This window comes from Sinocyclocheilus grahami, unplaced genomic scaffold (assembly GCF_001515645.1).
Source record: "Sinocyclocheilus grahami isolate Dianchi unplaced genomic scaffold, SAMN03320097.WGS_v1.1 scaffold1091.1, whole genome shotgun sequence".
NCBI lineage: Eukaryota > Metazoa > Chordata > Actinopteri > Cypriniformes > Cyprinidae > Sinocyclocheilus > Sinocyclocheilus grahami.
Genome location: NW_015506270.1, coordinates 162,897 through 184,742, shown reverse-complemented (window position 1 = coordinate 184,742; position 21,846 = coordinate 162,897). Strand labels below are relative to the sequence as shown.

General features: G+C 38.9%; 4 protein-coding genes across 9 annotated transcripts in view; 2 read left to right on the top strand and 2 right to left on the bottom strand.

Annotated features, from left to right (window-relative positions):
• Positions 1 to 982: 982 nt before the first annotated feature.
• On the bottom strand, positions 983 to 5,273 carry mcrip2 (MAPK regulated corepressor interacting protein 2). The gene is made up of 5 exons (XM_016252176.1): positions 4,660 to 5,273; positions 4,431 to 4,500; positions 3,457 to 3,590; positions 1,614 to 1,715; positions 983 to 1,304 (listed from the first exon to the last, which is right to left on the bottom strand). Exons 1-5 carry the CDS (start codon positions 4,712 to 4,714, stop codon positions 1,234 to 1,236), a joined length of 432 nt encoding a protein of 143 aa, XP_016107662.1. The 5' UTR covers positions 4,715 to 5,273; the 3' UTR covers positions 983 to 1,233.
• Positions 5,274 to 6,235: 962 nt separating this feature from the next.
• gde1 (glycerophosphodiester phosphodiesterase 1) lies at positions 6,236 to 13,004 on the bottom strand. Its single transcript, XM_016252166.1, has 6 exons — positions 12,304 to 13,004; positions 9,931 to 10,106; positions 9,724 to 9,829; positions 9,405 to 9,497; positions 9,093 to 9,304; positions 6,236 to 7,411 (listed from the first exon to the last, which is right to left on the bottom strand). The coding sequence occupies exons 1-6, from the start codon at positions 12,568 to 12,570 to the stop codon at positions 7,264 to 7,266; spliced, it is 1,002 nt and encodes a 333-aa protein (XP_016107652.1). The 5' UTR covers positions 12,571 to 13,004; the 3' UTR covers positions 6,236 to 7,263.
• Positions 12,391 to 15,770, top strand: tmem186 (transmembrane protein 186). Of its 6 annotated transcripts, none has more exons than XM_016252169.1 (2): positions 12,391 to 12,462; positions 14,925 to 15,770. In XM_016252169.1, exon 2 carries the CDS (start codon positions 14,925 to 14,927, stop codon positions 15,588 to 15,590), a length of 666 nt encoding a protein of 221 aa, XP_016107655.1. In that variant the 5' UTR covers positions 12,391 to 12,462; the 3' UTR covers positions 15,591 to 15,770. The 6 variants fall into 6 exon arrangements, with proteins under 6 accessions (XP_016107655.1, XP_016107658.1, XP_016107654.1 ...); XM_016252172.1 differs by lacking the exon at positions 12,391 to 12,462 and adding an exon at positions 12,478 to 12,544; XM_016252168.1 differs by lacking the exon at positions 12,391 to 12,462 and adding an exon at positions 13,205 to 13,238.
• Positions 15,771 to 19,383: 3,613 nt separating this feature from the next.
• Positions 19,384 to 21,846, top strand: part of LOC107566663 (uncharacterized) — a 6,215-nt gene continuing 3,752 nt past the window's right edge. The window contains exons 1-5 of the mRNA XM_016252165.1: positions 19,384 to 19,439; positions 19,538 to 19,726; positions 19,829 to 19,934; positions 20,130 to 20,584; positions 21,647 to 21,843. Of these exons, the coding sequence (XP_016107651.1) occupies positions 19,543 to 19,726; positions 19,829 to 19,934; positions 20,130 to 20,584; positions 21,647 to 21,843 (942 nt within the window). The 5' untranslated portion in view covers positions 19,384 to 19,439; positions 19,538 to 19,542. The remainder of the gene's footprint in view (positions 19,440 to 19,537; positions 19,727 to 19,828; positions 19,935 to 20,129; positions 20,585 to 21,646; positions 21,844 to 21,846) is intronic.

The following is a 21,846-nucleotide window of genomic DNA, read 5'->3' as shown; positions in this document are numbered from 1 at the left end:
GTCAAATGTGGAGTCAACCAATTTTTCATGAATAAAATTAAAGATTGAAAAAACAATCAACAACAATCAACAAAACAATTTTGCATTGTGACAATATTTTTTCATGACAAACAAGTATATTTCACACAACTAACATTAGCCTGTAATGCAAAAAAAAAAAGAAAAGCAGCTAAGCCCAATGGAGGAGTTGCAATAAAATAATGTGGTTAAACTAAATGATTTGAAGTATAAGCTGTTAAAGGACAATAATGGATTTCATCTTTTCAACTAAACAAATGTGACACACTCCGTGTGTCACTATTCCAGTGACAGGATTGAAACTAACTAAAATGCATTTGTTTGTTTTTGTTTTTTTTTGTACAATTTTTGAAATGAAAATATTATTTTTTTAAATGAATTCAATTTAATGTCTGGATAATGTAATTAAGAGACATCTCTTAATGTGTCACATGTTTGTATACAAGAATAGGTTCATTTTAAGCCGTTTAATATTGTGAATTTCATCCAATAGTTTTAGAGATTTCTTAAACCTAAATGTGGCTCTCAAACAAACTTCTTGCCAAAAAAAACAACAAAAGTTGCCAAAACGGTCAAATGTGGAGTCAACCAATTTTTCATGAATAAAATTAAAGATTGAAAAAACAATCAACAACAATCAACAAAACAATTTTGCATTGTGACAATATTTTTTCATGACAAACAAGTATATTTCACACAACTAACATTAGCCTGTAATGCAAAAAAAAAAAAATATTACTATATATAATTACATATGTATCCAGAAATTATTTTTATTGTATCACAATAAGAATTTTTTCACTTGTACTTAATTACTTAAAAAAAAAAATCAATGCAAAAATTATAAAATAAAATTATAGAAATTAATACATAAAATATGACCCATAAATATCTTTGCACCCCATGATATCAAAACGTGACCAACACTGAAAAAAAATCACATACCAAAGATGTCTTGAAAAACTTTTATAACATCACTTTTTTGCAAAGATCTGCTGAGAAAAACAGACATCTCCCATTCTAACAAAGAAATCATCTTCCGTGTGCATGAGAGAGAGTCTGGGTCCGGCTGGGCAAACAGTTCCACAGGAAGGGTGGAATTCATACAGTGTGCAGATCTCTCGCCTGATCACCTGAGCTCATCAGGAGAGTCCGGCTGCACTGCCTCAGTCTGGACCGGTCAGCCACATCTCCTCATGCCCCATCATGCACCTGTCATGACAGGTTGGCAATGTTGGCCAGAAAACGCTGGGCCCACCACTCCTCGAGATCAATAGGCACAAAATCTGAAAAACAGAGAAACTGGGTGAGTTCTTTGAGATCGTATCATATTTTAATTAAACGGCAGCACACAAAATATATGGACTTTTTTTTCTTTTGTAGTGTGGAAGCAGCTTTTCTTCACAACAGATCCTTTTGTGCTCCAGAAACATTAATAGGGTGAGAGTAAATTAAAAAAAAATTTATTTTTAAATGAATAATTTGAATTTGTGTATTCTAGAGGCCTTCAAAATAGAGAACAAGTCGGCAAAAAAGAGGCATCAGGTCTCGTCTGCGGTTAAAGAAAGTAATCAGGACAGTAGTCCCAGACTGACTCTTCATGCCGGGATTGGGGCTTCGCTCCGCGTACTGCACCGGGCCTTTCCTGTTCTCCGGCTGGGATCCCTCTCCGAGCTTCTGTTCCACCTCCTGCCAAGCTGCAATCATAAGATATTGTATCAGTATAAAATTACAAATTATATATACAGTGAAAAAATATAATATACAATTAACTAGTTCGTTATGCTTTGCTAAAGTAGTTTATCATGTAGTCCTCGGTCCTGGAGGGCCGGTGTCCTGCAGGGTTTAGCTCCAACCCTAATTAAACACTCCTGAACCAACTAATCAAGCTCTTACTAGGCATACTAGAAACTTAAAGGCAGGTGTGTTGAGGCAAGTTGGAGCTAAACTCTGTAGGACACCGGCCCTTCAGTACCGAGTTCGGAGACCCCATATGTAGTCTATATCATGGTTTCTGTGGATCTTAAAGCTCTTTATTCAATCTTCCACAAATGAGGGCCTTAAATCAGAACATAAAGTCTATAATTCATAGTCATGGCATTAAATGTTGCATGCATTGCAAAAAAAACAAAACGGTACAAATATCTAAACATCCTTAAATCAAGATACATTTACTTGAGATGCAAAATGAAGTCTTGTAGAACTCGTATCTGTCAGTGGCGTATGAAACTTGTTTTCCCTTTGAATTAAGTTGCTACGCCCACTGGCAGATATTTGTTTTTGTTTTAAACTCGATTCATTTTGATCAATTTATCATAAAACAAGACTTGCTATTGTGTGTCATTTTGCAGTGTCATGAGAAGATAGTTTAAGTTATTTTTATACCATAAATGTGCTTTTTTGTAAAGCGAGTACAAAAAAAAAAAAGTTACGGAAATCTGTAGGAAGCTGTCATTCAAACTTTAAAGTGTTGCTAATTCATTGTGCTTTCTAGACATTTACATTCAGAAAATCCATTGACGTATTATGCTCCTTACGTTTTCTTTAACTGGTCTTAAAAGGCTCTTGGAAAAAGTCTTGCATATATCGTCATAACATCTGCAGAAACTCTTTATATATTGCTCTCATGTAGATTCAAATTGGCAAGTCATGGTGATTTGTTAGTGAATCATTCATTTGAGTTGATTCTTTTCAATGAATGGCTTATTGTGAAGCCTGAGCGATTCATTTGTGAACAAGTCTGTGTCTGAATGTCTTTTCAAATCCTACAAACGAAACAGACATGTTTTGTCCTAATTTGCATCGAGTCCCAAAATGCTACTTGTGAAAACACTACAGATGCGATGTATCTCAACAAAAGAACAGTTTAGATCTAGAAAAACATGATCTTCTCATTGGCAACTTGGCAGAAGTAAAAACTTCTGGACACCTTTTACCAATTATAATTGCTTCCTCTACACTCCCTAAACCGGTTGCAAGATTGTACCAGATCGCACGGCTCTCTTCTATTGACCGTGAAGCAGTTTTAGAAAACATTAAGCCTGGACTAGCCTGTCATTGTACAAAAGAGCCTAAAAACTGCCCTTGAGGGCCATTGCATCAACCGCTGGAGGTGGAGCCTGGCCTGCACACAAACGCCCTCCTCCTGAAGATAAGAACTGGCCTTTTTCACACAAACTCTGGTGAACTTGCCTCCCCAAGTACATTTATGAGAGTCTGAACCCTAGTCATTCACAACTTTAGTTTGCACATGATTAAACTCTTGGACTTTAATAAAGAATCAGACCAGCTGCAAAGTTACTTGAGAGCCTTGAATCCAGTTGGTTGCTCTTCAAAGTTCATTAAGGTCATGGCAACTACTTGCCCCAACCGTGGCCCTCCTCAAGGTCTTAGTGGTGACGGATAAAACAGTACTGGTGTTCTGGAAAATGAACTCGCCTTCATAAACAAACCGAACATTTTCCTCGTGTGCCGGGGTGAATCCCTCAGTAGTAGTTTCAGCATTTGGAGAGGTTGATCTGTGGAACCGCTTTCCGTTCAGCCGGTGAAATACAATCTTAGGCGCTGGTGAACTGCAAACAATAGATCAATATGGGTTTTCAGTAATAAGTTCTTGGATTTTTACATTTGGTCTCCTTTAATCAATTCCTACTCCTTTTTGCAGTGCATTCATCTCTCATTTACATAGTTTCAGTTTAAATAAAGGAATTGTATATTCATTGAAAAAAAACAAAAAAAACATTCACATGCATTACGTGGAAAAGAGTACATTCTTTAACATGTAAAAATATTCATAGCGGATTCTAACGACTAAACGCGCATTTTTTGGGGGGTGAACTGTTCCTTTAATTCTAAATAACGTGACTTCCTCCCTTACGCCACGTCGTTTCTATAGTAACAGCGACGCGTTATGAAACCGGTTTGTTTATTATATCAGCATGAAATCTCAAACACGCGAATGACAGACACAAACGCGACGCCTGTCGTCAAATGTTCCGCGACACGTTCTCCAGCCTAGAAAGCAGCACAACGTCCTTGTGGGAGTATGGTTGTATATCAGGGAGTGTGACAAGCAAGTGTTCGCATTACAATAGAACCCCAAAAGAGTAGTTACTAACAGATACAGGAATACATACGAATACGAATACAAGGACACAGTCTTCAAACACGCCGACAATCCACGCGCTACACTTGCAAGGTCACACGGCGCAAGCGACTTCGGTAAAAGCGTTAAAACGGGACGTCCTGGTTTACAAACGAGGCCAACTTCTTCGCTACGGATACTTTTAAGTGTGCTAAGCTTATAAACGAGACGGGGACGCTGGGGCGTGTTTAAAGGCGCAGTTAAATCCTTTTCCGAGTTCCCCTCAGCGACCAAACTCGCGTGAATATTATCTGTTATTATCACTCACTCCGATTCAAGCCAGTGGCCTTGCTTCTGTTTCAGGTCGTTCGCTTTGCTCTCAATCTGTTGCGTAGGGCCTGCAAGAAACAATATCTGTTAATACGTAACGCCAATAACCATATTAAATAGAAGCACGTGGTTATTCTTAAATATCTACTACTATAATAGCGTTAAATAAATGCACCATCCATATTGTGACCTGATGTGTAACGTTATGCACGCTGGTTAAATTGTACCTGTTCTCCGTTGTGTCACAAGTTTGCTGGGACCTCTGGTTATTGTGTACATCATGTGAGAGACGGTCTCTGAGGAACCCCTGCGGCACGATGGGTCCACGCGAGGTCACGGTTATATGCACGCCAGAAAACGTGAGGCGATCCCGCTTCACGACGGAGCTCTCTTGACGCAGCCACCGTGGACACCCGCCGTGCAGACGCTTGCAGCCAGAGGACTTGACACAAGTGTGTTTGCTTGCAGCGGGCGTATATAAGGTCAGTCAAGGTTAAGAGCGTGCATGGCCCTGATTACGCGTCGGGGGGTCACTCGCGGAGAGTCCGGCGCGCTGGGAAGCTTTCTGAGCTCTGGTTGGGTCTGGACTGTTACTGCAATTTCGGACGGTCAGATCGCAACCTTCCTCCGAGACGTCACGGGACGCCCCCGCGACGCCCACCAGGGGTCACCTTTCACCTAGTCTCCCTGTGGACACCATCTAACCGGCTCTGTGTAAGTTACCGTCTAAACACGGGCTTCATCATGCCGCCAAGCATACAACTGAAGACAAACGACCGCGCGGTAATGATAAAGTCAGGCTGCGCAGTGTTGCCAGCTAATTTGCAGGGAAAGTTACTTGAGGCAGGACAATTGCTTTACTAGTCGCTTCGGATAAAGGCGTGTGTTAAATGACTCCACGTAAACGACGCCGTGATGTCATAGCGCGATGACGTCATTACGTAATCACAACGCAAGACTGCACCGGATACACGATCTCTGGGGGCACGGTTACCAAACCAGCCAGGCTTATTTCAGTTGTCAGACTTCATTTGAACCAAATCAATGGGCAGTAAGTCAGACTTAACTGAAATAAGCCTGTCTTATTTGGTAAACTTGTTTTATGAAACAGGCCCCGCTCACTCAACTCTCTGCAAAAAGAAATATGATTATGAATACGATTTGAAATGTTAATTTTAGATTTGTTAGTAAAACAAAAAATAAACATAATAACATTAAAATATAAATAATATCATTTTTTATTTTTAAATACAATGAATTATTGAACATTTACACATTTAATGTATTTTACATTTAGTCATTTAGCAGGCGCTTTTAGCCATTCTCTTATTAAAACTACACATTATGAACAATTATGTTTTTAAGCAGCGCATTGGTAGTTAGTATGCTACACTTTCAGAAAAGTCTGTAAAATATGGCACAATGTATTGTTAATTTGAAGTAATTTTCTGTATTGATTTTACACAGGTTTTTCTTTTTACCTGAATTTAAAATGAAGCCTTGTATTTTGTGTTTTCAGGTTACAACTTAACAGATAATGTCCTGACAGAAAATTACCAGTACCTTTTTTATTTTTCTACATATATTCTAACCAACCTGATCAACAAGTGCAGGGACAAACTAATAACAAGGTGTTATCATAAATGAACAATTATTATTAAACAATTGCAACTAGCAACTTAATCCATGTGATTGAAATCCATGATTCCCAGTCCTCAGAACTGTGTGCCTTTTTATTATTTACAGTCACAGTTGCTAAAAGTTGCCAAATATATTTTAAAAATAGCTAAATTTGTTGCTAGGTGCTTTTTGAAGAAAAAGTTGTTAGGGTAGTCTGAAAAGTTAAGAAACGTGTGCACTGCTACGACGCTTCACGCACCACATGGGAACCGGCCAGGCTTTACTTGGTACACATTAACAGTTTGTGTGGGTCAATGGTCAAACCATACGGTTAATCTCGCTAATCTGCGATGCAGGTACTGAAGTTACACCTTTCACTCTTTAAACTAATATGATTGATTATAACAAGATTCTGAGGCGATTGTTACACAACAATGGTTGTAAGACAGTCCTTGAAATGCAACTATTGGGACAAAACGGCTGTTAATTAATAATTTAATCGTTTTATTTAAGTATTACCACCAGAGAAAACAGAAACATGCCACATTTTGAAGTAATCCTGAATTAGTATTTATGTATCCAACGTAAGGTTGGTGTTTGATAGCTGCCTGAGATCTTACCTCAGATCAAGATCTATTGCTTATACATTTCTTGCCCCCTCTTAAAGTAGGTATAACTACAGAATGATTTACATGTAACTTGTTCAGCTATCAATACCAGACTTTTAAACATGAAATGAACCCAAAGAGGAAGGAATACACAACTATCTCTCTTTCATGAATGAGAGAAAAGCGCACATTAGCCTAAATAGTTTGTAGCTACGCAACTTTTCCAATGCTGTTTCTACACAAGTAGCATTAAAAAAAGTAGCAGGTCTACTGAATAAATTCCCCTTACTTTCCTCAAACATGTCCTTCAATGAATTATGACATTAAAATGGAAATAAAATAATGACATATCTATATTGTCAAATTGGCTCACCTGAGTGGGTGTGTACAGTACATTCGAACACTGATATTTACATCTCCTGTATTATAAATTTCACAGAATGAAAGCACTCCATTACCCTGTAAATTTCAAGTCTCTACAGCATGCTGCCTACATCAGTGCAATTCATTACAGACACATACTTCAATATTTTGAGTGAAGCAGAACAGTGTAGTTGCTTGAATTATAAAAGGCCTAAACTAGTGCTTGTACAATGTGGCGTTTCAGTAGTGAGGGTCACAGTCCTCTACGAGACTGTCAGTGATGTAGTTGATCTTCAGTAGTTGCTGGTAGTACTGCTTCTCCACAGCCGTGTTCACCGTCCAGCCCACCACCTCTACGCCTCGGGCTGCCCAGTACTGCACATAGTCCCTAGGGAAAAAACAGTGAGCATTTTATAGTGCAATACACACTCCTATACTGTAGATGGTGCTGATGATTAGATCAGCTTTGAATGTTCTTATACTGATCCATATACTTGCTCTTGACTTTTTTTTTTTTCTCAAAAAAAAAATGCATTTATTGTATAGAGTGCTGCAGGAATGAGTTGTAAAACCCAGAAACATTTTCCGTTCCATTGTCCTGAAGTCAATGTTGTTGTTTTTTTTGGCTAAATGCCTGAAGTAAGGTTTGTGGTGAACACAAGCTCAAGATGGATAGGACAGTAGAGAGAGATGACAGGAAAACACTGGGAGGAGAGAGGATTGGCAAAGGACCTCGAGACGGGAATCGAACTCGGGTCGCCATGAGCGCAGTTGCACTGTATGTCGACGCACTAACCACGAGGCTATTATGTTATTAAAAAACATCAGTAAAACCCCACTTATTTTTTTTAAAGCTTTTAGGCTTTTCTTTAAAAAGGCAATTGCTAACAATGGCTAAATGGGACTACAGAGGTTGTCAAGGACATTAAATGGCATCACACTGAACACTACTCTAACCCAAACATGGTGGTGACTTTGAAGTCCTGTGACCATGGTGTAGTTAGTTTATAACGTACATTCAGCATTTTACTTCTGGCAAATGTAATTAGGCTTCACAAGTAAGAAGAGCTGTTTTCTTTTGTAAATTTAACATTTATTATGAACAAAACATGCAAGTTCCATTAACTTTTGTTGGCCACTGAGCGTATTTTCTGCAATAATCCAAAAGCCAATGGAAAAACCCTACTGGCTTTTTGTCAAGGGAACCAGGTGATTTTCCTGGTTTTAGGGTTGGCCTACAAAATGATGTAATTCCTGCAGCACTATTTATATAGTATTTGACAAAATCTAACCGTACCAATAAGATAATAATACCAGGAAAAAAAAAATTAGAACGTTTACAGAAAAAAAAAAAAAGTGACTGGTACTTGTAAACTTGCCAAGACATTACGTGCGTCCCAATTTGTGGACTTAAGCACTATTCTATGCCGTTTTTAGGCCCTGCTTACACTAGTGCATTTTCGTTTTAAAATGAAAACGATCCTCGTCTACACTGGCGTTTTCACTTGGTTTCAGAAACGATCTCCATCCACACTACACAACCGAAAACACGTCACATGACCATTCATGCATGTACAACCATGTTCAAAAGCTTGTGACGCTTGCCCCGCCTCCAGAGTCTTCTGATTGGTCCACAGTTTTTGAATTGACACTGAAAAGCGGCGCTACATGTAAAAGTTAATTCTTTTAACGTCTTAAAAATGTGGCGTTCATGTGCAAGACGCTGCAAAAGACACAAAATGCGAGTGCAGTGGTCTTGCACGTCCGTCTAGCGCATATTAAAGTATCGCACTGGAATGGAAAAATGCATTCTGTGTGAGCAGCCCCTTAGGGTGGTGTAGCAGTGGTCAAGGATAATAGTCAGACACAACCACACAGTGGTCACTTTTAATACAACTCCCATTTCAGCGGTTACATGCAGCAGTAGCTTTTCTGTAACTGACAGACAGGCGCAATTTATTTTAGGTCCTGTGGTAGGTGTGTTAAACACCTTACAGTAATGTAATGCACATAATGACATGGCCTCACAATGATAATCTAAAAATAGCAATAATGACATGTTGACTTACGGCGAGACGAAGTTCTTCTGCACCAGGAAGGCAGAAATTCCACACAGGTTCCACAGCAGGTGATGATGGGCCCAATCCAGGAGCACATCCAACACCTGCATCCAGTGGTGTTTCCACGCGGATGAGAACCGCGGCGTCCCATCGCCAAACCGACTCAGACTCCACGGCCGATGGGTCAATGCGGTCACCACATTAGGATCCGCCTGCCGCATCTGGAAAAGATCAGCCAATACACCTTTATATTAGTGTATGATTGTCAAAAAATGAGGAAATGCAGATCACATCAAATGCAGTTGGGCTGGATTACGTTACCCTATAGATGACTTTGGGCTCAAATGAGCAGACGATGCTTGTGTTGTAGAGCACTGAATACTTCTGGAATAATTCTTTCAGTGCTGCAGCTGCCTGTGGACAACAGATACATGAAAGCATTCTGCTCTGCTAATGCAAGAATCACACAGTGGTGGCCAAAATGATTAGAACACTAGTATTTTCACCAGCTAAAAATGGCCACCACTGTAAATCAAGTTCTTGTTAAGCAAGATCTTTGAGAAAACCTATGGACAAGAAATAGTCCCAGCAATAACGGACAGTTGCCAGTTGTCCTGTAAATTGCGACAGTTGTCAGTACCTCATCTGGATGACCTTTGACATCAAAGTAGATGGTCAACTGGCGCTTGATGCATTCCTCTACAGCCTCCTGCAGCGTTGGAACCTTCTCACCTCGGAAACGGTCACTGCTCGCAACAAACAAAAACATACCACCTGCTGTCTTTAACTTGGTCTTGCTTATTTATACCCTATGTATGAAACAAGGCTGTCTTTCTTCCCGTCTAACCTCAATCTGTGTTTGGCCGCTGCATCCAGTTTGCGCAGTTCAGAGAAGAGCAGCTTGCTCAGTGGTCCCGATCCGTTTGTGGTTCGGTCCACAGTGTCATCATGCATCAGTATGGGAACCCCATCAGCCGTGAACTCCAGGTCCAGCTCCACACCTGTGGCTCCATTCTCACTCGCCTTTCATTTAGAAATGAGAGTCATTATAAGAGGAAGAAACCAGTGCTTGGTGTGAGATATAATACCACAAAACCAAAGTTAATGCAATGCTTTCACAATGTGCGAAAGGTACAAGAAATACAAGAAATGAGCTTTTGAGGTTAAAGATCATGTGCTGGTGATTGAAAAAAAAAAAAAGAAGAAGAAAGAAACGAAAGTAGACATTTCCAGTGTGCATTAAAAGAATATTAAATACTTAAATGGAACAAATGTTTAGCCCTTCCATTCACTGACAAAGAGTCAACTTAAAGTCATCTTGGCTAATGGGCCATTCACACAGAATGCGTTTTTTAAACTGCGAGAGGCAAGTTAGGAATGGCAAATTTCTTTTTAAATAAATACAATAAAAAAAAAAAACCTGTAAAATCTAGATACGCATTTTTTTTTTTTTAAATTACACTTTCTTGAGCGCTACCTTTTTAGCATCTCAGTTCAGCTCACAGAAATATTAATCATAAAATGTATATGGAAATGCAATATATTGTATAGAATTCATATAAATTATACTTTATATACTGTGAATATTGTTGGCTCTATGCTCCTGTTTTGTATGTCGCTTTGGGAAAAAGGCATCTGCTAAACAAATACATGTAAAATTTTGTTTTATAAACAATCTAAATATAATATTTACATTGCAACACTCCTCAGCTTTCGGTTCTCTCGAGTCGGACATGTTTGAAAGAAACGATTCTCTGTTCAATCAGCCAGTGAACCGCTATATTTGATTCTTTAAAGGGATAGTTCACCCAAGAATGAAAATATGATGTTTATCTGCTTACCCACAGGGCATCCAAGATGTAGGTGACTTTGTTTCTTCAGTAGAACACATTTGATGATTTTTAACTTTAATCGTTGCAGTCTGTCAATCGTATAATGCATGGCAATAGTAACAAAATCTATGAGAGTAAAAAAAACATGCACAGACAAATCCAAATTAAACCCTGCGGCTCGTGACGACACATTGATGTCCTAAGACACGAAACGATCGGTTTGTGCCAGAAACCGAACAGTATTTATATAATTTTTTACCTCTAATACACCACTATGTCCAACTGTCTTTGAACGCGCGCATGGCATCCGGTGCGTGAGGTGTGTATGCACTCTGGCGTAGTTTACTTTAATTGGTGTGTTGATATCCAGCCGAAGCGCAATCAACCATATCTACAGGCGAGCAGGCTCAGAAGTTGGGAATACGTGGAAAGTCACCACTTCCAAATGAGTTCGCGTGAGAGAACATAATCTTTTAGTTTTAAGTCGGTTTGAACGATCCGGAAAAGCGCAAGTAAGTACCATTTTGATTAGCCGTCATACCTACAATGTGCACTGTGTAAACAATGAGTGACATATACGCGCGAGAGATCACTTCCGGCGCTTGCGTAAACTACGCCAGAGCGCGTACACACCTCACACACCGGATGCCGTGCGCGCGCCCAAAGACAGTTGGACATAGTGGTGAATTAGAGGTAAAAAATTATATAAATACTGTTCGGTTTCTGGCACAAACCGATCGTTTCGTGTCTTAGGACATCAATGTGTCGTCACAAGCCGCAGGGTTTAATTTGGATTTGTCTGTGCATGTTTTTTTTTACTCTCATAGATTTTGTTACCATTGCCATGCATTATAAGACTGATGGACTCAACGGTTGGAGTTAAAAATCATCAAATGTGTTCTACTGAAGAAACAAAGTCCCCTACATCTTGGATCCCCGGGGGGTAAGCAGATAAACATCACATTTTCATTTTGGGGTGAACTATCCCTTTAAAAACTCATTCATTGGAACAAGCTGAACAGATTCATTGAAAAGATCCGACTCAAAAGAACGATTCGCTCACAAATCGAGCATCGCTTCTGTCAGCGATGTGACACATATCAAGAGTGATGCTGCTTTTATCACTTTGTGTAGTCTTTAAAAATAACAAGCTTAAATTGCTGAATTTAAGTTGCTAAATCAATACTGCCACGAGAAGGGGGGAAAAAAACATATTTAAGTACTAAAACAGGGCTGTCCAAACTCGGTCCTGGAGGGCCGGTGTCCTGCAGAGTTTAGCTCCAAGTTGCCTCAACACACCTGCCTGGAAGTTTCTATGCCCCTCCAGGACCGAGTTTGGACAGCCCTGCACTAAAACATGAAACAGAAAGCAGCATAACGATGCTCACCGCCCGTATAGCAGCGATGGTGTTCTCGGGGGCGTCGTGTCCTCCGCCGCGGTGCGCCACCGCTGATGCGCCGCTCGACGACGCTCCGGACGCGGGCCGAAGCACCTGTCTGGCCCGGCTGGAGGGGACCTGCGGGAACCGGAACATCACCAGAAAGAGGTAGAGAGAGGCCGTGAGCACCGTGGGCCAGACGGCGCTCCTGGTTCCCAGCAGAACCACGACGAAGACAACAGAGAACAGCGTGAGCTCGTCTCCAAACTGAAGCATGTTGAGAAAGCGAGCCTACAAACACACGAGCGCTATTACTGCAAATAATCGATCGGTGATCAATAAACATGTAGCATCAGCGGTATTCTGCTCGGTCGATATAAGCGTCGTTGCTTTCAGATGAGATCCGCATCGCGAGTGTCATCAAAATGTTGAAACTGGAGTCAGTCATTCATCGCCACACAACTGGGTCACAAACCTGCTGCGGCTTGCATTAATGAACTGGCATGAAACTGTATTAAAGACATCACGGATGCATTGCGAAATCGCTTGCGTGGCCAGTTTGACTGCTGACCTCAGCACGATAAACCGCATTAACTGATATTAATGACAGCCTAAGTAAATGTATTTCCATTCAAGCTGCTTGATGAACAAAGAGCGCAAGATCTCTAAAATATAATAACTATCTGACGCGATGCCAATTAGTGGAAACTTCCTACTATAGAAAACAACAACTTGACTATGACACAAAAGTCCCTGTGTTTACAAGAGTTTTGGTTAGGCCTATAAGTAAATTTCACGTTTTATTATTACTATTATTATTATTAACTTCAAAACATTTCAAATTTAGCAAGGTTATATTAAATTATGTCATTGCAATAACAACTCGGAGACTTTTATTTTGAAGTGTCCAGCTTCACAGAAGCACTGCGCGATGCACTGAACTTGTGCGGAGATGCGAGTGCTTTCAAAACTGCATATATGGTTAATTTGAATACATTTCATTAACTTATCTGGGCCATTTGTTTTGTGTATTTTCTTTGTCATTATTATATCTTAGCTGCCCAGAACACGAGTTGCAAATACCTTTTATTCAAACTGAGCTCACAAGCATTTTATGACTTAAAAATCCCTGTGTAAAGGGTAAGAAAAAATTAAAAAGGCAACTAAAAATACAATATTCTATCATTTTATTTAATTTTACAATTGAAAACAGTTTTACGTGTCAAAAGTATATAAATTATTTAAGTTGTTTTATTGCGATAACGACACAAGGACCTTTAGTTTGAAGTGCCGCTGCCTGACTTTATATCCCTCTTCTTCACAGAAGCGCTGCCCGATGCACTGAACCTGTGTGGATGTATGTGCTTTCAAAGCTGCATAAATTGTTGACATTAATGCATTTTAGGGAATTATTTTGCTATCGTTGGTGTATTTTCTTTCGTTATCGAATATGTAGAAGTCTGAAACACTTTAGCAAATATCCTCAATTTGAGTTCACAGAAGAATTGCCCTTTACAGCCAGTAACGTTATCTTACTCTAACTACTATACCCACAGCAGGTTAAACGTGGTTCATGTGTGTGTGTTTTTTTATTTAAGCAAGTATGCTATATTATCTAGTCAATTGTAAGCGTTTGTCCTTTTAATAACTATTGTTACTAGTGATGGGAAAACGAAGCGCTCGAAACACCACATGCTAAGGACACCTGCTGTCAGAATTGTGAAAAGGGCAGTTAAAAATTCATTGTAAATGTTTTATTAAGTATAATACGCTAATTTATTTATATATATATATATACACCATTAAATATAAAATGTCTGTTTTCATTTATTTGTAGGGTTTGTTTTGTTTGTTTTATGGAAAGCTTGTAAATGGAGGCCAGTAAGACACTAAAGGGCAGTTAAAAATTCATTGTAAATGTTTTATTAAGTATAATACGCTAATTTATTTATATATATATATATATACACCATTAAATATAAAATGTCTGTTTTCATTTATTTGTAGGGTTTGTTTTGTTTGTTTTATGGAAAGCTTGTAAATGGAGGCCAGTAAGACACTATTAACTACTTCTCATCTATTTAGGCCTGGTTTGACACACAGGGTTTAGGTTAAGCCAGGATTAGGCAGTAGTTCAATTAGGACATTTAAGTAGTTTTTATAAACATGCCTTAGATCAAAAACATTACTGGTGTGCATCTTGAGACAAAACAAAGGCACTGACATATTTTAAGATTGGTTAGTGCAAGTTTCTTTCAGTTGAAACAGCTCAGACTTACATGTTAGGCTGGGACTAGGCCTAAGCCTGGTTTGTGAAACCGGGGGTTAGTTACGCAAATGTCTCGTTAAAAATGTTTACAAATTGATGAAACTGATCCGAGATCAAGAAAAACCATAGACGCTGGTTCAATGGTTTGCTGCTGGGGGGCGATCTCAATGAACTCGCATGATTCGAAACGTTTCAAAACAGTTTTGACATAAAGAGGCCTCGTTTACTGAAATCACATGACTTTGGCACTTCGATACGCCAATGTTTCGAAACAAACGATTCACAAAAGTTTCGAAGCTTCACGAGGCAGTGCTTCGAAAGCGTCCCTCACTAATCGTTACAATGGTTACTGTCTCCTCAGATGATGTCCGCACGATTAATCGGCATTTCCCGTCTTCCTCTCTATGGGTGTCATCGTGCAGGACTGATTTCAAACTCTCATGTGCAATACGGCAGTGACCTGGTGCATGTGGGTCGACGGATGCCCATTACAGTCACACACACTGTACAGAATCAGATCCAACCTGCGTCCTTCTGTTCAGACCTTGCCTCAAGGAAATACAGTCCAGTTTACACTTTTCCGGTTATCAAAGGCCTGCGGGCGCTTTCTAGACTCAAACTGATGCAGACGGGCATCACTGTCGTCTTACTGCCCGCGGTGTATTACCTCTACCTGCAGGGACAGGCGTCAGTAATGCTGCTGAGTTACTCCACAGGCATCGCCGTGTTCGCCGGCGTCATGCTGTACTCCATAAGTCACTATGTCAGACGAGTGGTTGGCATGATGTATCTGGATTCAACGCAGACCGTCTTAAAGGTGTCGCACCTGACATTTTGGGGTCACAGACGGGACATATACGTGCCCGTGTCAGATGTCATGACTCTGGGAGATTCAGGGGATACCGAAGGAGAGCCGATCCTGCGTTTAAAGCGCTACAGCTGTTCTGATACGATGTACTTCTCTACCAGACTGGGACGAGTGGTGGACAGAAATGCTTTTGAGAAAGTTTTTGGGAGTTTGTCGTGAATTCACTTTCTCTTGTTTTTTGTTTTTTTCTTTCCATGCACCGTTAGATATTGTTTTGTAATTTAAGTGACGAATAAAGATTTTTTTATTTTACATAGTTCATGGGAAATGTTAATAGAGTGGTCCGGAGGTTATTTATTTTGACCTGTTTTTGTAGGCCAACCCAGAAGTTAGCATCACCCTGGTGATGTACCACTACTGACAGTAATCACATCAGTGTTGAGCACTACTGTAAGGTTAACCCTGCCTGCTTTATATTTTTGAAAATTATTAACAGTTGAAAATATTTGTTCAAAATTTTGAAAAAATAATCAAATGTAATCAGTTACATTGCTTCTAATTCAGTTGAAGTAATTGAAATAAATAAGGTAACTTGTAACCTATAAGCTTGTAAACTTCTAAAATCTATTATATTTCCAAAGTAACCTTCCCTACACTGAATGATTATCTTCTCAAATTAACACAGTTACTTACTATACCACGGCTGCACCAAATATACAAGTTTGAATTATTATTTTTTTTTTTGCAATTTTACACAATGGAGTTGTGAAAGTGGACAAGTGAATAAACTAGTGTACTTGTTTGGCATCATGGCATTTAATGTCCCAGACAAACTCTGTTGTCCCATTTAGCAAGGTGTTAGCAGCTGCCTTCTTCAAGACACATAAATCCTTCAAAAATTAAATCAGGCATTTCTGGTGTATTTTATGTCATGGAATAAAATGTTATACCACAGTCCATGTGAAACACAGACCTTTAGCCTTTTTAGTTTTTAACACAGACCATTTAACCAAAAACACAGTCTGACTTGAGTATACTTGTGTGCATTATATCCTCCTGAGACCCAGCTATGGAGTTTTTGCCTCTGTAGAGGACATTATATTTCAGTGAATTTCTCTGAGACCTCACATGTCACAGTTCTGTCCTGTAAAGAGCACATTCAGGGCTTTCAGAGATACCAAATGATTGGCTGTTTCACCATCACCACTCCCTCTCCTTGGTTTTTAAAAATGGCTGACATTAATTTAGTGATAAAATTGTACATCCTGATGGAAATATGATAATATTTTGTAATTACAACTTAAATCTGATTAATTTTCAAATTGTTTGTCATAAATCAACATCTTAGGAAAATGTTATTGGGTTTCAAATCAAAATATGAGCTTCTGTTATGAAACAGGACATAATTTCATACATGTCCACTGTAGAGGACACCAGGACTAAAAGCATGTTTATTATACATTTTGGAAGACAAAAGAATTGAATAAGAAAACAAATTATACATCAATATTCTTATGAAATATTAGATATTATGAAAATCTGGCCAATGACTACTCCCATTATTACACTTCTTTTTTCAACATGCTTTCCCAACAGCACATTAATATGCAAATTAGATACAGTGTATAGATAACATTGTGCTTAATGGGAAAACCAGTTTATGGAATTTTTACACACATATTGCATAAAGCAAAATGGTATATCAAATCATTTTGTTATATATTTTATAACATAGTTGAGAACCATCCTTAAACAAAGTTAGGTATAAAAAAATCTTGAAATTGGTGATTTAAAAAAAGATCCCATTGTTTTTGCCTTTTCATGTCTATTCTTTTAATTTTATTTTTAGAAAAATTGAGTCCTCGTGTCCTCTACAGAGGACATAGTATAACTTATGAATGAAATACAATTTTTAAAAAATTTTATTTTACCATTTTTTTCTTATGCTCTAAACAATGTAATGACATGAAAAAATACTAAATTCTCAAAGCTTTTTATTTCTGGTTCTCAGGAGGATATATAGGCGTGATGTATACTCCAGGACAGCAGGTGGCGCGATCGACATATTCAGTTGCTAAGCAACCCACAGAAAAACCACTCGACGCTTAGTTCCCTCGAATCCAACATCGCTAACGACCCACACAACACAACACAACACAGTCTGGAGGTGAACTTCTAACTGCCGTTGTGTCTGTTGCAGCTGTAATACTTCAAGGTAAGTCAGCATTTATTTAAATCTCAACCAACACGTAGATTTCACTCATTGTTCTACAGCGCGTTCCTGGATTTACTTTTTGTTCACGTAACTTGCACTTCTTTCCTCTGCTTGGACTTGTTTTGTGTTAGCGTTGCTAGAATTATTCTACAGTGCATAATGGAAACCTATAGGCTTATGGTGAGCGAAGTAACAGGAGAAAAGGGGCTGTTCAAAGAGTCAATACGGTGTTTGAATCTTTGGAAAAACGAGTTCATTCCCAGCCTGGAAAGAGGCCAACCAAAGATGGCGCTGAAGCAGGTTCTAGTGCTGCCAGTTTAGAGATGGATGCTCATGAAAGCGAGGAGGAGGTGTTTCTAGTGATTTGGCAAACTGTCAGGTTGGGCAGTTGAGTTTGGCGTTTCTTTGGTTGCTCTTACAGCATTCCTTCTTTCTGAAAGATGGATATTCTTTGCTCAATACAACAAATCAGTATGTGCTGGAAAGGTTATCGGGCGGCTGTTTCTACTCTTTGGGAATATTGAACTCCCTTGGTAAAATGTTTGAAAACCTGTCTTTTAAAGTTCCAGAAAGACATGTATTCAAGTTACAACTAAATACAGGTGCATCTCAATAAATTAGAATGTCGTGGAAAAGTACATTAATTTCAGTAATTCAACTCAAATTGTGAAACTCGTGTATTAAATAAATTCAGTGCACACAGACTGAAGTAGTTTAAGTCTTTGGTTCTTTTAATTGTGATGATTTTGGCTCACATTGAACAAAAACCCACCAATTCACTATCTCAACAAATTAGAATACTTCATAAGACCAATAAAAAAACATTTTTAGTGAATTGTTGGCCTTCTGGAAAGTATGTTCATTTACTGTACATGTACTCAGTACTTGGTTGGGCCTCCTTTTGCATGAATTACTGCATCAGTGCGGCGTGGCATGGAGACGATCAGCCTGTGGCACTGCTGAGGTGTAATGGAAGCCCAGGTTGCTTTGATAGCGGCCTTTTTTTTATTTGTGGCAAGACCTTTTGGTTGCAGGCAACTTCAATTATATGTGATGCTCCTGCTAGAGCCTTTGTCAAATGCATTAAAACTCATACTGGCCATTCTGGATGTGACGGGTGTGTTCAGTCAGGTGTCAGTATTTCCCTTAGAGTCATGCATTTCAAAGGACTGGTGAGTCTTGTAAGCAAGCTGTGGAGGATGAAGATCACCACTTAGGACATTCACCTCTGGTCGAAAACAATATTAGGGAATAGGGATGGTTAGTTTTCCTCATGATTAGGCTATATGCATTTGGTGTGGTACGAAGACTGGTGGATTTGTGGGCCTTCTAATCTCTGAGAGATTAATTCATTTAAAAGATTTTGTCCCAGTTGACTTTGCCAGAAAACCAAGGGGTCTGGAAGAAAGACTAAAATGGAAAGCAACAGATTTAGACGATGTCTTCTATATACTAGGCCAGTTGTCAGAGGTTGTCTGGCTGAGCAAGTGTATAGCTAATAATTTCATGCTTCTATCTGCTGCAATTTGCATTTGAGCAAATCCGTCATTCTGTTTATCTATGAATGACTTAGGCAATGCATTACCTGTCTCATTCGTTGAACATTTCAGTAAGTTGTATGGCCCAGAATTTGTGGTGTATGCTATGGATTGATTCGCCGTAGCTGTGATTTCACTTAGACCTAATATCTGGATTTCCTTTTGAAAACTACTTGCAGAAATGTCATTTAAAATGAAGTGTGTGTGTGTGTGTGTGAGTGAGTGTGTGTGTGTGTGTGAGTGTGTTCATTTGATTTTTTTCCCCCAGAATTGAAATCGGAAATGTTGAGCTACTCTTGGACACAATCTACACTAGTATGACATCTAAAAGTCACAATTGATATTTATGTATTTGCCTTTTATATTATCTTTTTTTTGTTTAATGTTTATCCACTTTTGTGTTTTGCTTGCAGAAATCATGTACCACATTGTCAGTTTTGTTGACACTGAAGAAGTGGAGGTTGTGCCTGTAATCTGGGTGAAGAGTGGTGTGTGTTTATGGCCTCCATACAAAGGTGAAAGAGTTCAGAGGGCAGCCAAGTGTTTGGAGCAACCCCAGGAGTCTTGGTCTGCATATAAAGTAAAAATAATGTATGCTACAAGTATGTCTAAATCCTTTATGTACACATTATGTTTAATTAAAAAGGGTTAAATGGTAAACAACTTTTTGGATTGTTCTGATTTCTTAATTCTGTCTTTCATAGATAATTATAGTGAAGCATGCCGAAAGCTACCTCTTGCAGAACAGCAGACCGATCTCCAGTTAGAGGCTGTGCCTGACTCCCTGATGCCACCAAAATGCAAAATAAAGTAAGATTGGTTATATTATGTGATTCTTTAACACAGACCTGTCTAACAGGTCCTTGTATCGATGTGCAGTTTAACAAATTAACATCTTTTTGAACTGCAAAAAGGGAATATTTTGCTGAATCGCATTTTCACATTAACATGTCACCCTCGCTTCATCAAATTTAGTAATCATTAAATTTCTCGCCTTCGCTAAAGACGAGACCGGTGCCTACTGGATGATTATGACTGTGATGAGGTGGCTACCACACCCCTAAAAAGCTATTTGCCACAAGCCCCTCAAATACAGCCACTGTCCAAAAGGATTTGTTCAGCTTCTAATGAGCTACAATCAAGTCCTCTAGGACAAAGTCAAAATCAATCCCCGGGTGTGACACAGATTGCGGAAACTTCAAGACCATCCTTGTTGGAGATAAGTCCTGCCTCCGAGTGGCCTGAAAATACTCTGCTGCCTCACCAGATTTCCCAGCAGCTGTGGCAAACAAGAAGTTCTGACAGAGCATCACAAGACATCACAGAACCTAACAGTGAACTGACATGGCCACAGGACACAACTGTACAGTCTCCCGAGCAGCCGGCACAGTCACCGTGGCATCATGAAACACCCAGACCCCAGAGAAAAAGCCTCTCGAGCTATGACCCATTCATAACCTGTAAGATTCATTTCTGTTTTCTAACATTTATTCACTGCTAGTGTAAGTAGGACTGGGTAAAAATATAAATTTCTCGATTTTAATCAATTCTCATTTTTGCAAAACGATATTGATTCTTAAATACCAAGAATCGATTAGTCTAGCCTGTTTTCAGTTAATGAACGGAACACTGTAGCGCATCCCATCCAATAAATCACAATAAGCTTTGTGCTTTGTTACGTATGATATAACACAAAGTCTCAAGTTTCAAATTATGAATAAATCTGTCAAGTTATGAGAGCCACTATTTAAATGTTTATATATGAGTGCAAATAGCCCACCTTGTTGTCAGAAGCTACTCTGCCCACCAACGTGTGATTGGGCTAGTCGACACTACAAAAGAAGATTGAGTTTGAATCTGCCTTTTGCCAAACTTTTTTTTTTCTCCCTTTTCAAATGTCACATCACATCAGAAAGGCATTTATTTTAAATAAAAATGAAGGAAATAATCGAAAAGTTGAAAATGAAGTATCTGGTAGGGTAGGTGTAGGGAGGGCTTTATTGTCCCAATAAGGTGGCATCCATTTAATAATTTGAATTAAAATTATAATTTACACTCAATACGTTACTGCATACTGTTTTATAATGTACTACAGTTCTATAGTTGCCACTAGTTGCAATAAGTGGTATAAATAGCAGAAAATCCTGCTATTTTAACAGTGTAAATAGAATCTACAGCCATTTTCACTTAGTATAAATAGCATATCGCTAAAAAAATACTGCTATTTTCACATGGTGTAAATAGCATCTATTGCTAAAAAATATGCTATTTTTGTAAATAGTATCTAATTGCTATTTACACTATTTACACACTAAGTGCAAATAGCCACTGCCTTTAAAAAAAATTTAAATCTAGCATGTACTGTACCTGATATATCCAAGATAATCATTAATGAATCGAATCGCAAGCTTGTGAATCAGAATTGAATCGTGAAATTTGTGTCAAAACCCAGCCCTAAGTGTAAGGCTCGTTTCATAGCTTGGGTAGTGTGGTAAACTTTGCAATTCCTGTGTTTGTTTCAGCACTTCTCCATGACATATTAACTAAACAAGAAATTCTTATGGAGCAGCAGAGGAAGATTATGAGGATGGTGCAAGATCTCAAAGCAAACAATGTTTCCGAGATCACAGAGGCTAACCATTTAAGTCCAAAACAATGTCCAGTTGAAGATTTGAGGTCATTAACTTCCCTGGAAAGTCCGGAAACAAGACTAAAAGTGGTA